The 16,208-nt window shown below is 34.1% G+C and overlaps 1 protein-coding gene across 1 annotated transcript; it reads left to right on the top strand.

Annotated features, from left to right (window-relative positions):
* Nucleotides 1–6,495: 6,495 nt before the first annotated feature.
* LOC127870934 (uncharacterized) lies at nt 6,496–16,033 on the top strand. Its single transcript, XM_052413526.1, has 11 exons — nt 6,496–6,514; nt 7,496–7,534; nt 7,713–7,771; nt 8,099–8,181; nt 9,474–9,545; nt 9,950–10,037; nt 10,893–10,987; nt 11,603–11,671; nt 13,356–13,488; nt 13,991–14,112; nt 15,557–16,033. The coding sequence occupies exons 3-11, from the start codon at nt 7,714–7,716 to the stop codon at nt 15,710–15,712; spliced, it is 876 nt and encodes a 291-aa protein (XP_052269486.1). The 5' UTR covers nt 6,496–6,514; nt 7,496–7,534; nt 7,713; the 3' UTR covers nt 15,713–16,033.
* The last annotated feature ends 175 nt before the right edge of the window (nt 16,034–16,208 follow it).

Genomic DNA, 16,208 nt, shown 5'->3' with positions numbered 1-16,208 from the left:
GATTCGGATACATTTTCTCCTACATTTTTCACGATATTTAATGGCGTCTGTTCATTCTTGATTCCACCATGGTACAGACCGTTTGAGTTTTTTAGGTGTTTTGCTTACAGGGATTGAGTTATCAAGCGCAGTTTTAAGTTTTGTTATATAGGATTTATACGCATATTCGTCGTTGGTCATCTGCAAAGACGCTTTGATGATTTTACCGTCTCTCTTTGAATTTATTTTGAAACACCGTATGGTCGACGTATGTTCAAAGCATGATATGCACACGGTTCCCTTTTGACTGTGTTTGACGCGCGATAAACGTATCAACTTCAGCGCTGGCACTGTTGTCAGTTGCGTCGGTTGAGTCGACTTTGCGATCAAGTATAAGACGCACGTTTGACCTGCGTCCGTCGCACGTTTTTGAAAAAAACTCGGCGCAAGCTCGACGTAAGGTATGTGATCACGAATTTAACAACAAAACTGTTATCCACTGCATCCGGTTTGTAAAAAATAAAATAATTCTCTGAAGCATATCTTGTCTTATCTCGCGGCCCTCTGTTATCTGTTACACGCGAGACTTCAGCGTGTACGCCCGCTTGATACGAATAAACTTGTTGACTTCCCACAGTAGCATTTAAAACAAGTGAACATGAAATTAAGTTTCTATATTTATTACAGTTCAATAAATTAAAGTCATATAAGAAAACTACATATAATATGTGTCTCTGCAGCAATATTAAGCGACTATACGTATTATTAGTAATATTTAAGGCCCAGTTAAGTATTTTCTAAGTACACCTTTCGGTACTGCCTTTGCGTAAAACGTATTTATTTCTTCATGAAATGCAAGGATTAAAGGGTAATTTTGGGGAAATCAAAATGTTGAGCTGGTAGTAAACTTAGTGATTTAAACCGAAATAGGTCCGGAGATATTTATGAGTGCAACTTTGTAAGATTTCAGGCCGAGGAAGACTTTTTATTCAAAAGTTCGTACCTGCCTTTGCCTACAATTTTATTATTTCTGTCATTTTATCTATAATTTAAATACAATTTTAAAACGTTATATAAAAATCTATAGCCGGAAATGAATTTTGTGATTTTGACTGAAATAGTTATGGACATATACATTAGCAAAACTTTGTAAGATTGCAGGACGACACAGACATTTTTTATTGAAAAGCGGATATCTGCCTTCGCCTGAACCTTTATTTTTATTGATACATAATTTAGGTGTAATTGAAACGATAATATACGAATCTATATACTGAGTAAACTTATCTTTGTGATTTCAACTTAAACGGTTTCGTTGTTCCCTATATTGCCTTAACAAATTTTATTTTCGTTAATTTTCTCAACAAAGTATTAATTTTAAGATGAAAATGTACAACATGAAACAAACATAGTGATTTTATTTACGGATTATCAATTTGGGCAGGATAATTGTCTTTAATAAACATCTTTGACAGAGGCACGAACGCATTATCTCGTTAAAGTGATATGATGCGCATCTAACAGTGTATAATATGTTTATAGGTGTTTATCGCAACCGTTGTTTATTTTTGGTGTTTTCACTTCATATACAATTATATTTGTAAACGCAGCATCAACATACAAAAAGAATATATCGGAAAGAGAAAATAATGCATTTGAATATCAACCGTACTTTCGTTTGACAACTGATCATGCATGTACGATGTGAATATAAATTTAGTTTTAGTGCACATTCGTTGATACGACACACGAACACTAACTCCGATCCTAATAAAAAGACAGTGCCACTCGGCTTAGAGGACTATACAGTCGTGTAAAATATCGAATATAATATAATATATATATATTTTTATAAAAAACTGGAAGCAAGATGAGTTGCAGATAACTGGTCAGTTACCACATTTTAACTAACTCTTTTGACCCGTTAAATCATTTCAATGGTGATTGATATGGCCGGATCGTTTTAAGGAATGGCGTTTCTTAAGTCCAAAGGAACTTGGGAATAGTTAAAACGAAATTGAAGAAGTGAATACAGTAGTGATAAAACAATATAGTATGTTTTTGTCGGAACTTCTGATAAATCGCTACCAATCGTTTTCTTGAAACGTCAGAGTGACCTAAAAAAGCAAACAGCGCAACACCGCATACTTTCCGATAATTTTCAGTGCATAATTTGTTATTATAAAACGGACAACTGTGTTCATTTTATAAAACAATTCAATAATAAACAAGTGGAAAGGTATTTTAATTGGTCATTTTTATAAGATCGTTTAAAAAAGGGAACGTATTTTGGGGAAACCCGCGGTTTATTTGGATTTGCGGCGTCCAGGAGAATGAAGTCTCTCTTACTCAAACAGTTTAAATAGGATTATAATGAAACTATGAGGTAATGTTTGAGAGCAAAATATATACCACAAGTTTGAAAACCGAATTGATCGCCTGAAGCACTTCTGTATTATCCATCTTGAATGATCCCAAATAAATTATTGTCTCCTCTCTCACGCAAGATCAATTAAGCCCAGACCTTCAACGGGTGTATTTTGGGATAAATTTGCAATCATGTACAAAATAAAGATTATTCTGTGATACTAATATTGTTAGCGCTGTATCAAATATTTCTGCTAGAATACATTTTCAACATAATGCACGAAAGATACGAGTACTTTTACTCACGATCATGATCCACAGCTCAAGATAAAACGTTAATACTCCGCAATTTGCCATATCTCTCCTCGGAACCATCGCATTTGCTCCTCAGTTCCTCGCGTCAGTTTCTCGCCAATTTTTATATGCGAGCTGGGAAAATAATTGGGATGAAGTGTCACACAACGGTGTGTGGCAAAAGAGCTCTTAACAATTATTATTTCGCACGAAACTGCAATCTTATGTTTAGGGTAATGAATTAGGCTGGGTCGCGATTATAGTTGTGGCTGTATATTTTTCAGTAGTGTCTTTCCTCTGAACCACCGTGGTGACACAGATTCTATCGGGACTGTTGTGTAGTAGAAATGCGGCTGTTAGACGTTCACAAAACACGTACTAACATAACAACACATGAGGAGTTTATCTAATATAAGATAAATGATCTTCCATGAACATTATAAGAAGGAACAAGCTTGTTCCCGAATGCTAGTCCTTTCTATTAACAAATGACCAATTGACTACTCAAAACAGAACAATATCAAAACTTCTTTCAATAATTTCATATGGAATGTATACGTTTTCATCTTGAACATACACTGTGCAGCATTTTTAAGATGTGAAGCTTAAATTAAACAATCAGTATTTGCTTTACTTCACTGATTCATTTGTTTTCACAATTGAAATATAAATAACTTTGAACTCGTTTAGAGTTTCTAAACACGTGAAACATCGTATGAAATGCAAATGGTCTGCAAATTAACAGGATACAATTGAGATATACACAGAGGTTTCTTACATCTGTTTGTACCAAGAGGTTTATCCTAATATTGTTGAGAAGTATTTATGCATTAATGAGTTAATCCATTTAATTTAAACTTCATAGGATTCTACTTTATTCTGAGACATTGCTACCGTTACCCTTTGCCTTTGCTAACAAAGCAAATACGACGGATCCAGTGAACATTTAACAATCATATACGCGTGAAAAAAACATTCAAAATCACCGTTATTTGGCTAGAATGCGAGCTTGTTTTTGTTCAACCAATATTATGGATCTTAATTCTGTACAGTGAAAACAGGCATGCATGTATAACCTTTTAATTGCATATAATAGAACAAACCTATAACATTATATATCTACGTGTTCATGTGTGTAATAACATAACGTAAATCTCCACGCATAACAAATCTATGTTTGTGAATTTATACATACGTCAATTTCCGTTAATACCTAAATAACATTAAAATTAAGTTTCATCCATGCACAGATCTATGGTGAGCAAATTGCATTCAATGGGAGGAGGGGATGAAGTATTGATTGTGGACGCTTATAACCCACTGGACTTTAGATAGCCCCAATAGACGTCTTATATCATTAGAACAACAGATGTTTTTAGGATTAACTGCTTCCAAAATCTAGTGCAAAGGAATGGTAGAGCGGTTTTGTTACTCGTTATTGTAACTTATTTAATTCAAACTTCAAAGGATTCTATTTTACATTGACACATTTCTAATTGGCTGAATTGGCCTGTTTTCTTTGCCAACAAAGCAGATATCACGGAAACGATGAACGTATTATAAACATATGCGCGCTCACATACCTTTCAAGGTCACAGTTGTATGTTTAAAATGCGAGTTTGCTTTTGTTCAACCAAGATCATGGATATTAATGCTGTACAATAAAAACAGGCATACAGTTATAAACTTTGTATTACATGTTAGATAACAAACCTATTACATTATGGACCTAATTATTCATGCGTTTAATAACATCACGTTAATCTCCACTCATAACATTTCCATGTGTATGTGTGAATGTGTAAATGTATCAATTTCCTTTTACACTTATACAATTAATAACGTTTTTTTTCTCATCCATGTGCACCTCTCACGACTCCAAGTGCATTTTGTATAGTTAACTCAAAGCTTAACGCTTTCTTTCAATGATGCCATTATCACTGGTTGTGTGTTTGAACAAGTAAACACTATAATTTCAGCACCCATATCTTTACATCATCATTGATAGTAGCATTCGGTGCCAGCAAAAGTCACTTCTAGGCTTCTAATCACAATAGCAGCAACGTGGCTTTTGGTGATACCCCATACCTTGTTTGAACAGATCTATGGTGAGCAAATTGCAATGGGGGGAGGGGATGTGGTATTGATTGTGGACGCTTATAACACACTGGACTTGAAATAGGCCCAAAAGACGTCTTATATCATCAGCACAACAGATGATTTTAGAACCAACCGATTACAGAAACTATTGCAGAGGAATGGTAGAGCGGTTTCGTTACTCGTTATTGTTATTTATAATAGCATATCCTTCGTTCTCCTCGTTATATGCTCATTCTGGATGCATTGGCGACATAGTTACAAGTACAAAGTAGCATTCCTGAAAGGTCTAAGAATGCGTGTTTGGATATTCTTTAAACGATGTGTGTGTCAGAATATTCAACCGAACATAATGTCAAACAGATAGTCTGGTGGTAGTCTTGAGATATTTCCAGAAAATGTTCTAGACTGGCATATTCAAAGATACCGTTTATTCAAAGACCATTATCCCGCATTCCTGTATGAATACTTCGTTATCGACTCAAGCTCCACTGCAAAATTAAAGTGATTTTTAAGACGCAATAATTTATCGCAGAATCCTAAACGAAGCTTGCTATGTGCATTTGTATAATCTTTGCTACTGTCTGCAATTCTTTTATCGGCCATTTTACATTTTTTTACGTAAATAATCACCTTAATTAAATTTTCAATAATACAATTAGCTTATGCTTTAAACATTATGGTAAGTGGCATTATATTTGTAAATTGCGCTAATGAGAAACAATGCAAACTATTTTTATTTCAGTGAGTTTGGCAGTCGAATGTTTTCCCTGTCTAATAAATTGAAAAATGTCATCAAATTTGATCATACAAACATGTTGCGACCATATATAGTGTGTATAGTTACGTACTAATTGTAAGATGACGCGTTGCAGCTATGTGATCAACATGGTATCATAACAATTAGTATAGTAATCCAAGACTCGTTGTTCCGACATCATGCCACGTACTTCATCAAATGTAACTAAAATTATGATAACATATGTACTGATAATATTGTTTTGAATGAGGTTGTCATTTGTGTTTGTTTATCGATCAATTAGTTATTGGTTTAAACCTTAATATTTTAGCTCGATTGCATAGAAAGCCGTAGTCTTAATTGAAACGCTCTCGAATCCGTGTCACGGGACTAGAACCAGTGCTTGGTGTCTATGGGAGAGATATAAAGAACGCTGCCCCAGTGGAGATCGAACCCGTGACCTTCCTGTCGCTAGGCGGAAAACATATCCATTACGCCACGGCGACCTGTAATAACCTATTAGTTATTGATTGATAGACATCTGGTGTGAACACAAAAACGCTTTACTACATAGAATGATAATTAACAATCAATAAAACAATATATCCTAAATTTGTAAGGCAGTATTAGTACAGATTAAAAACCATGCAGAATAGCTCTTTGAAATATTTGTACAATTAAAGTGATTATGAGATACAAAATGAAAGGATTTATACGTTGGTAAATTGATCAAACAGTTTGCATCTTTTTCATCAGCCGAGTGGCTTGTGTCATAACGTCCTATACAAGAAACGGAGTTTGTTACAAAATAGCGCAAGCCTTAAGGTGTGTTGCGGCAGTTTATTTAACCGAGGATATATTTATAGCAACACCGATGATGCTATTAACGCAACTCAATATTTTTGTTATCAGAATCATCAGAAATGACCGAGTTTTTTTTCTTTCTTTAAATTCATTCTTGTTTTATACTGGAGCTCTTTAGTCCTGTTGTTTACATTTATCAATTTAAAGCATTTAAACACATACTTCTGTGAAAATGTAAGTTATTAATGATTAAGTTTATTATGTTTGTGATTAAATATTGTCTTTTATTAATGTCTTTTGGTAAGCCGTTGCGATCCCAGTTAAGGTTGTAAACAATTTCCAATGTTTATGCATATTTCTGACAATCTATGTACCGGTACTTGGGTCTTGTCTAATTGCTGTATTTGATGAAATTTGACGTCTAGACAAAAAATATATGTTTAAGGTGCAGTGACCCCCTTTTTTATTTGTGTTTTATGATGACAATACGTAGATGAACATATTTGAGCAGTTTCGCAGAATTCTATTTGACAGAATTTTTTTAAATTCCATTTATGTGGTTACAATAGTAAAAAAATGATGTTTATTTGGGTGACATAAAAATTATAAAAAAATAATTTTATTAAAATTTAACATGTGTACTCTATTATATTGGTAGTGTGTGGTTTAATTAAATGGTATATGCTGTATCTCAGCTTATACAATATCTACATGTTGCCAATTTCATAGGTTATTTATTACTTTTACGCAATTAGAGTTGTTTTCAGTTTTATTGGAAAAGTTCATGTTTTATAATGGTGAATAAAATCAAAACAAGGCCGGTGACCCTATGTTTTTAATTCATGTTTCATATAGTATTCGTATGTATATCTTAAGTATAAAGTTTGGACAAAATCTATTCGATGGAAAAAAAATCAGCAAAACTGCAGCATTGCCCCTTAAACGATCATTATATAACATTAAACCTGATTAAACTTTTTACCTAGACTTAATATACGCCAGATCATTTAGAATAGCGTATAACTACAAAGGCGTTTTGACAGTTAATGTAATGTTTAATAAAAATCCGGGTTTCTATAAAACTTATTTTTTAGTAATGAATGATAAGTGTAAAACTTTAACACATCGTTTTATCGTTCTGTGTAGAGTGCATTGTGTAATTATAGCCAATCAGTAACGCGCATGTAAGCACATCTTATCGCTTTTCCATGTCAGCGAAGTCATTCCACACTTTGAAACTCTATCCGTTAGCACGTAAGTTTAACAATTACTCGTTTTTAGTAAACTGTATTTGCAAATAATTGTTTTGTATCATTACATAGATACGTGTACACACTAATTGCATATAAAACTTTCAATACGTTTTTTGTTGTTGTTGTTGTTGCTCTTGTTTGAACACTATTTTCCTGTAAAATAAAAGTTTACCTTACAGAATGAACGTTATTACAACATCGTTGGTGATATGGTCAATCTACTGTGGCGTGCAAACTGGTATGATGGGAATATGTGAATTTAGTTTAAACCTATTTATTTAAGATGGATTGCATCGAACGCCTAAGGCTTATTTAAAACGCTATCGAGTCCGTTAACATGGACTAGAACAAGTACTTGGTGTCTTTGGGGGATATCTAAAGAACGCTCCCACTATATCCACTACGCAAAGGCGACCGTTCGCGTATTTCAAACGATGCTTAACTCTCGTACACAACACCTTCACAACAGTTTGAATATGCATCAATTTTATCGTAATGTCGCGTTATTAATAGATGTTTTGCAATCACGATACGATGACCGCTTTACAAATATTTCCTTATACAGTTGAAGCGCTGACCTGTCTGCAATGCGATTACGTGGTAAAGCCTCGACATTGTGAAACGGTTCTTTCATGTCCGGATGATGATGTAAATAAACATACTTAATATAACTTAAATATATAATTTGTATGTATATCTTATTTAGAGTGAGTCATATGATCGGCTTGCTATCCACAGACGGTTTTCGGAAGACAAAAAAGGATTGGCCTGGCAATAATTATTTTCATTCTTTCATGACTTTCAATAGGACAAAGTGCACTTTTTTATGAGAGATATATAATTTTGAGTATTTAAAGTATACATTAAAAGCTTTAGTATTTGACCGAGATAGTTAGATATAGGAATAATGAAATTGCAAAAAGATTATTGGGATAAAATTCGTGTCATCACCCGCTTGTCTGTTATTTATTTATTTTCTTGTATAATATGATGCACTACTTATCCCATGTTGTACAATTATTGCAAATATTTGTGCAAGTAAGTGCTGTGGATTGCTGCCGTTCTACACATCAGCTGCTGTCATGTCAATTAACAAAATTGTACACAAAAAATTCTTACACATATTGTAAGTTCATGCCTTTTTTACTCAACACGTCGAAAATGCGTTGCTAAGCTTTCTAAAGGCTCGTTAACCAAAATATTTTTCTAAATTCGTAGATATATATTTGATAAAATTAAATATATTGTATAATTTTACGTATCTTCGTATTTCGCTTTGTCATTGTTACTTTATCGTCAAGACGGATGTATATAAAATGAATACCAAAATTAATATTGAATTTTATAAATATTGATATTTATTGTTTTTATGTTTGTCGACCAAATATCCTTTTTGCATCGTTTTTTATAGTGTTTCAACCTAACTATACCATTTTTATTAAATTCAAATTATATTTATGAACAGATTAACCAAGCTTTATTTATCTCCTTGCTGATTAGCGAAACCCGAAAGTCGTACTTTTCGACCATTTTTTAATGACAATTATCACGAAGAGTATCCTCAATCTACCAATTACGTCACGTGTTAAAATGTGCAATTATTCATGCAATCTTGATAATATCAATAACTTTTCACGGGGCGCTGTTTTAACCTTTCTTTTCGTGTTTGACTGCAATTGGAGAATGTCAAGTACATCTAGAACACTAAACATCTGTTAAATTCTCATGGTAATCAGCTATTGCAATAAACTATTCGAAATACTTATCAAACATGTAACTTAAGGTCGTCACGATACTGTTTCTTAAAACACGGAATGAGTCAATACATAAAAGCCTAAAACCAGCTATAGGCATGGACCATTACTTTACGATTGCAACTGATGCTGATAAATCCCTTCTGATTTCGTTTAATAAAACATATTTTACGCATTGTAATATAGGCTTGCTTTGTTGAGAGACAGACAAATACCTTTGGTGAAGAAGGCTACAGCCTGGGGTGTCGAGCAAAAAGTGTATGTACCTGTTGTTGACAAAAATAGAACAATTACTGATTAATTTCCAACATAAAAGATTCGTTTACTTTGTCGTTGTTTTAAAAAGATGCAAGCATTTATGTAATGTCCAGTTCATAATTTGTATAAGTCAATACATTCATTACTGTAGCATTTCATGTAAAGTGTATAACAACATAGATTATAAATACCCACTGTATCTGTATACTTTTTATGCTTTAGTTTATTTTATTTTTTTATCTTCTCTGGGTAGCACGCATATACGAAATGTTCAGTTCATATATTCATACTTTACCAGATGGATTGCATGTAGGCTATAGTTCATAACACAATTTATTAGCCTTCTCACTGTAAACCTTTATTTTGTTATGATATTAAATAACAGTATTTTTATTTTACGATAGTTGTGTGAAAATTCAATCGCCAGTTCAAGTTATTGCTCCCAATGTTGTGACAGAGATGTGTGTAATCAAGCTGGATGTGGTGAAGAAGGTAAACATATACAGATTATGGATCGACGCGTTTTCCCATGATAATATCTACTGTTTTGCTAAGGAATGTATAGCTCAGTATCAAATACAAGTGGTTTGTGTAAGTCAAGATTGATCACAATGGTTATATAAGTTCACTTGAGGCTTTAAAACAAATGAACGCAGACGCCGTCCAACATAACAAAAATGTGTTCGTGAAGTAATCAAATCGCCTATCTTATATCGAAAACGAAACACGTGTTAAAGGGGCCTTTTCACAGATTTTGGCATTTTTTAACTTATTCATTAAATGCTTTATATCGATAAATGTAAACATTGGATCGTAAAAGCTCCAGTAAAAAATCAAGAATAAAATTAAAAAAAGGAAAAGAACATTGCCCGGACCAGGTTTCGAACCAGTGACCCCTGCAGTCCTGCCAGAGTCCTGAAGTAAAAACGCTTTAGCCTACTGAGCTATTCCGCCGTGTACATATACATAATGCATTTTATACGTTATATAAGCAATCTTCGTAGTTTCACAAAATTTAACGACAAAAACAGAACTCTCCAAATTATTCAATCGTTTCGCGTTGCAACGCTTTATAATTTTTAGGTTTTAAAATCGTCAAAAGATGCATATAATGGCTATATTAGACCATGGTAAATGTTCAGTATTACTGTTTCCTCACAAATATCATAACTATAACGAAAATTTGCGAATCTGAAACAACTTTTTTCAATTTTGTCAATTTATCAAAGCGTGAAAAGATCCCTTTAAAGGTTAAAAAAAAACATACAAATAAAAAAGGGGATAGAGAGCGTGTTTTTGTAAGTATACTCAACACCCAAAATAACTGCGAATCCAACGTTCTTCCAGGATATCCACCCCAAAGTGGCCCTGTGTGTTACAGTTGTCAGAATCCGTTACCTGAGGGCCGTTGCCATCATGTTGAAGTTTGTAGGAAAGGAGAGGTTAGTATGTTTAACCGGGAAAAAAGCAAAGTATTTGTGAATAAATCTTTATTTTGTTACTTGAGTATGCTATGCTAATTAGTTAAACTATTTGAAAACAAGTCTTAAGACAAATTTTATCTTATTTCCAACACACTGACGCTTGACTTCGATCTTTCTTTATTTTGCGACAACTGTTTTTGTTTGTGTTGGCTGCAAATTATGAAATACCGTTGCCTTTTAAATGGTAAATGCTGATTTTCGCCGTGTGTTTTGGGGAAAGAAACCGGAAAAGAAACTTGTTTAATTTTACTTTACTTGTTGATATTTTGTGTTGCTCAGCTCATCACAAAACAACTTTTTTTTAATGCGTGCAGATAATTTTGAGTTAAATTATGTCATGCTGCTAATGTAATAACGCATTCAATGTGCACAATCAACATAAAACATATTGAGTAATTAAATAAAGATTGGCATTTCCTGGATTTTAGGCTCGTTATATTGTTTTTTTTGTACATGTAAATTGTTTCTCACCTATAGTATACAATACAGTTGCATTAATATTGTATATATCAGATTCCAATGAAATTTTTTGATTAAGGCAAAATAACTTGCCTGAATTTATACTTTAAACAGATGTGCAGAGCCAATGGGCAAGACCAGTTCGGAACAACACTATTTACATCCGGTTGTATATCAAACGAGGTACGCACTTACAACAATTACCTCATATATTTGTTTATTATTGAATAAACTCTATCTATAATGCCCTCTGGCGGGGTGCAGAAACTTGGCAAAAGGAAGGCATGAACGGGAGAAATCGTGTATTAACAAGGCGATTCACGTGCCCTTCAAGCCCTGTTATGTGTTTTTCATATCCATAAACTGGTCCACGCACAGTTATTTCCCATTTTTCATTGGATTCAATGAAGTTATTATAAACTTTGTTAATAACTCTAGCCTTCGACGACTTTCCAAGCATAAATGGGGAACTGAATTAGCACTAGTTTCCTCATGCATGCATGGATAAAGGCAAGGAATATTTCAATCCACTTTTCAAATTATACCATATGCACTCTCTTGACAACAGCTTTATTTATTGACAACGTCAATAAAGTTAAGGTTATTTACTCAACACTTTCAAAAGACTATGCTGTAAATGTAAGTGTTAATGTACCTTCTTTCATGTCGTATTCTTGAAATAATTCAGTAACAATATGTTGGAAGTATTAATTGTTAGAAAATTTTGTTGGAACGAAATAAGATAGACCTGTACGAAAGTAACATCTATGAAAACAATGACTTATTCTGACTATATATTTATCTGTAACGACCAGTAAATTCCAAAATAATTCCTCATTTCTTGCTTTGCGTGGTTGCATTTCAACTTTGCATAAATCCATTGTTTAAACACACTTTAAATCGAAAACTGCCAATCCGAAGGTTAAGCCTCGTCATTTCTGATGTAACTGAGTGAGGCATATGTAAAACACAACCTTGAACTGTATGACGTCATATGTTATAATCGAATTATTTTGTCGATGTCGAATGAACAAGACATATTTTTTTCAATGTTATTTTAATTTATTTTGGTATTTGTGATTTGTTTATGCACTTATAGCGAAAAAACACATTTTCTCGGACATGACCATCTGCGGGCGCTCTCAAAAGGAGCACTCGGGCAGGAACTGATTCTTCGAGCGCCCGCAGATGATCATGCCCTCCTCTGAAACTGGTTGTATCCCTATAATCGTATTCTCGTTTGAATGTCATTAATAAACGGATGCTTTAGTGTAATCCTTTATTTTGACAGAATCTGTACATTTGAAATTTTAGCATGAAAACTAAACTAATAAATGATCGTGTAGACAGATTTTAACTTTCCTCAAACACTGATAGGTCGCCAGCACATATGTACAGTATCAATTTTATTATTGCACTGTAACAATTAATATGTTAATGCACTTGTAAGTGCGAATTTTTTACGAGACAGATGTTTTGGGTTCACAGCCAAAAAACAAAAACGAATACGCTACCACAAATGCATCAAATATAGCACGACAACTGATAATAACTTTTATGTGAAATAATGTGATTTTTAGTGAGAAATAATGAATATTTCGGACCACAAACCACAGTTTCTCATTGATTGCGATTAAAAATCTTGAAGTTTTAACTCAGCTTTGTTCTTTCTGAAGCTGTTTAATGAGCTGTTCTACTGTGTGGTTATGAACTTGCTTGTAAAGATACATATTGAATTGAAATTTATAGTACGCTCGAGCGCTTTCATTAAGTTTTTGCGAGTGTTTTCAATGAATGAAAAAATATAGTTAAAATCATGAATTCACAGTTGAATTCACATTGGAAAAAGAAGACATACCTTTTTTAGATCTGTGGGTTGCAACATACTGGCGTCCCTGTTGTTGGCAGAAGCAGTCCCCTGCAACTACCAATCACTCGGTCACATGGTCCCCATGACTGTAACCACTGTTGTGATGCCGACCTGTGTAACACATATTGCGGTACGTAATAGTTTATAATTACATAATACAGTCTTGTTATTATATAATTCGAATTTTGGTGGCACATAATAATAAACATATCTATTCATATGATATGGTAGGAAAACCATATCAACATCGACTTGTTTGGACAAGAGTGGCTCTTATCGGCCCCTTTTCTGCATTAATCATATTGCGACTGTACAACTGTAATAAAATGCAGTAAAACTGCCAAGGTGTGACAGCCAAAAAATAGTTAAGGTATGATTTAAAAGCAATTAAGAAAGTTTAATAATAAGGACAAATTCTCATGGGCATAGGTTACTGAAAATAAATTTATACTCGTTACTTAAATGTCGATACCATATTCATCCATATTTAAAATCATACAAACATACAACATAAAAATGAAATGACTTGTTTGTTTTATATATTTAAAGTATAATTATGTTCGCCGGATACATGATTCGCAGTAGATAAGCAGGTTAAACAAGTTCTCTCTTTTTAACGACGCCCCCTATAGTGGGCACCACGATTCTCCCCAACGGTTTCCTCATAAAGGCGATATTCGATAGCGATCAGCTCAACCACATTGATAACGGGACCAGGGTCGTTCGTGGTGCAGACTGGGATTGGGGTGATCAGGTATACCAGTAACTCACAGCTTGCGGTAGTTCGCGCTATGACGCACCTTTTACGGCCTGGTGCAATGAAACAAAGTCGGTGCCTATAGCGATGAAAGCAAGTCCGCATGCTTTCCGTGATGCAATACTTTGAGCCGTACATGGTGAATTGTAACACTTAAAAAAATCAAATCGTCGCTATCGTATTTAAAGTGCTTTACCCTCTATACGTATACATGCTGATGATGCGAAATATTCGTACCCTCTATACATTTTGTTATTTTCTTTATGAAAGTGTTCAGCTTCATTTTAGCGCGATAATCGTTAACCTACCTATTTAATAAGAACACAAAGATTCCTCTATAATCACTCGTAAGAAATAGTAGTTGACCCTTGATTATTAACCTTTTATGTGCAAAATCGACTTACACTATTTTAGCTCGAAAATCCTAATTGTAATGCCGAACGAATTTTGTTCTATGTTCTCAAGAGTTGCGATGATTTTTGAAACGATGAAACGAACCGATTAAAAAAATCTTGCAAAACTGAATTAAGTCATGGCAATACGGCAATCTGATGCAAATGTTCACTTGCAGTTATGTTGTATTACATCTTTTTTCGAAACTTGAAAATAAATATTGTTTTCACAGTCCAAAATTTATACTATATTGCAAAACCCTAAGCAACACGCTCGATCGTTAGTGTTGTTAACTTTATCTTGTTTGTATAAAAAGCGCACGAATGTCTCCGTATTATGTTCGTAATCAAATAAACGGTAGCAGTACTAATTGAATTACATTTTATATCGTGATTTAGAATTGCTCGCATTACTTCAAAATGTATTGTTGTAAGATTTTAATTGACGCAATGGCTGTCTGATTGTTTTTACATCATGGTATTAAAATGAATCAATACAAGTGAACGAACCCGATAATAGCGCGGAGTCTCTCTCTCTCTCTATCCGTCTCTCGCTCTCGCTCTCTCGCGCTCTCTCTCTCTCTCTCTCTCTCTCTCTCTCTGAGGAGCAGAGATAGAGAGAGCAGGAGAGTAGCTCTGGAGAGAGCCAGCGAAGAGAGACTCTCTCTCTCTCTCTCTCGCTCTCTCTCTCTCTCTCGAGCGCTCTCTCTCGAGAGAGCTCTCTCTCTGCTCGAGAGCGGCTCTCTCTCTCTCTCGAGCGAGTCTCTCTCTCGCTCTCTCTCGCTCTCGCTCTCTCTCTCGCTCGAGCTCTCTCTCTCCTCTCTCTCTCTCGCTCTCTCTCTCGAGAGCCTCTCTCTCTCTCGCTCTCTCTCTCTCTCTCTCTCTCTCTCTCTCTATATATATATATATATATATATATATATATATATATATATATATATATATATATATATATATATATATATATATATATCTTATAAATAAAATCTGTGCAAAATTATTAAGAAGTTCTAACGAAAACAAAATTATTTGTGTCATATATTGCGCAGGACAGCGGGGGCCCGGGAACCGTGGACACCTGGTACCTAGGGAATCGGACCAGCCTACAGGTGGTGGTCACTTGGGATCGGGACGGACATCATAATAGCTACCGTGTTGGCGCGGAAGGCAAATACGATCTGTACATATTAGCCGATGGGCAATAAGTGTACTCTACATGGGAGAATTATGACCTGAGTGTTTGTTTTGTAATAAGGTGTTTGAACACATAATTGGAACATACCAAATGATGACATGTAGCGTAAATAATAGCCGATGATAACAAGTTTTTCGTACACCTAGTCGGCTAATAAGAACATTATAACGTGTGCATATTTGAAGACTGATATAACTATTCAACCACCAATTATTAACAGATATTTCAATTGTTTAGAAAATCATATTGTTGCATAACAATTCGATCGATTTACTTTAAAGAGGCCATTTCACGTTTTGATAAATTGACAAAATTAAATATAAAAAAACAGGTTTTAGAATCGAACTTTTTCATTTTAGTTATGATATTTGTGAGGAAAAAGAAATACTGAAGATTTACCATGTTCTAAAATATCCGTTATATGCATATATGTTGACGATTTAAAACCCTGACAATTATGAAGCTTTGCAAGGTCAACCTTCAAGGTTGAAGGTCAAATAAATGGG

The sequence above is a fragment of the Dreissena polymorpha genome, chromosome 3, assembly GCF_020536995.1.
Source record: "Dreissena polymorpha isolate Duluth1 chromosome 3, UMN_Dpol_1.0, whole genome shotgun sequence".
Classification (NCBI taxonomy): domain Eukaryota; kingdom Metazoa; phylum Mollusca; class Bivalvia; order Myida; family Dreissenidae; genus Dreissena; species Dreissena polymorpha.
The sequence above is the reverse complement of the archived record's forward strand: the minus strand, read 5'-3'. Positions and strand labels throughout refer to the sequence as shown.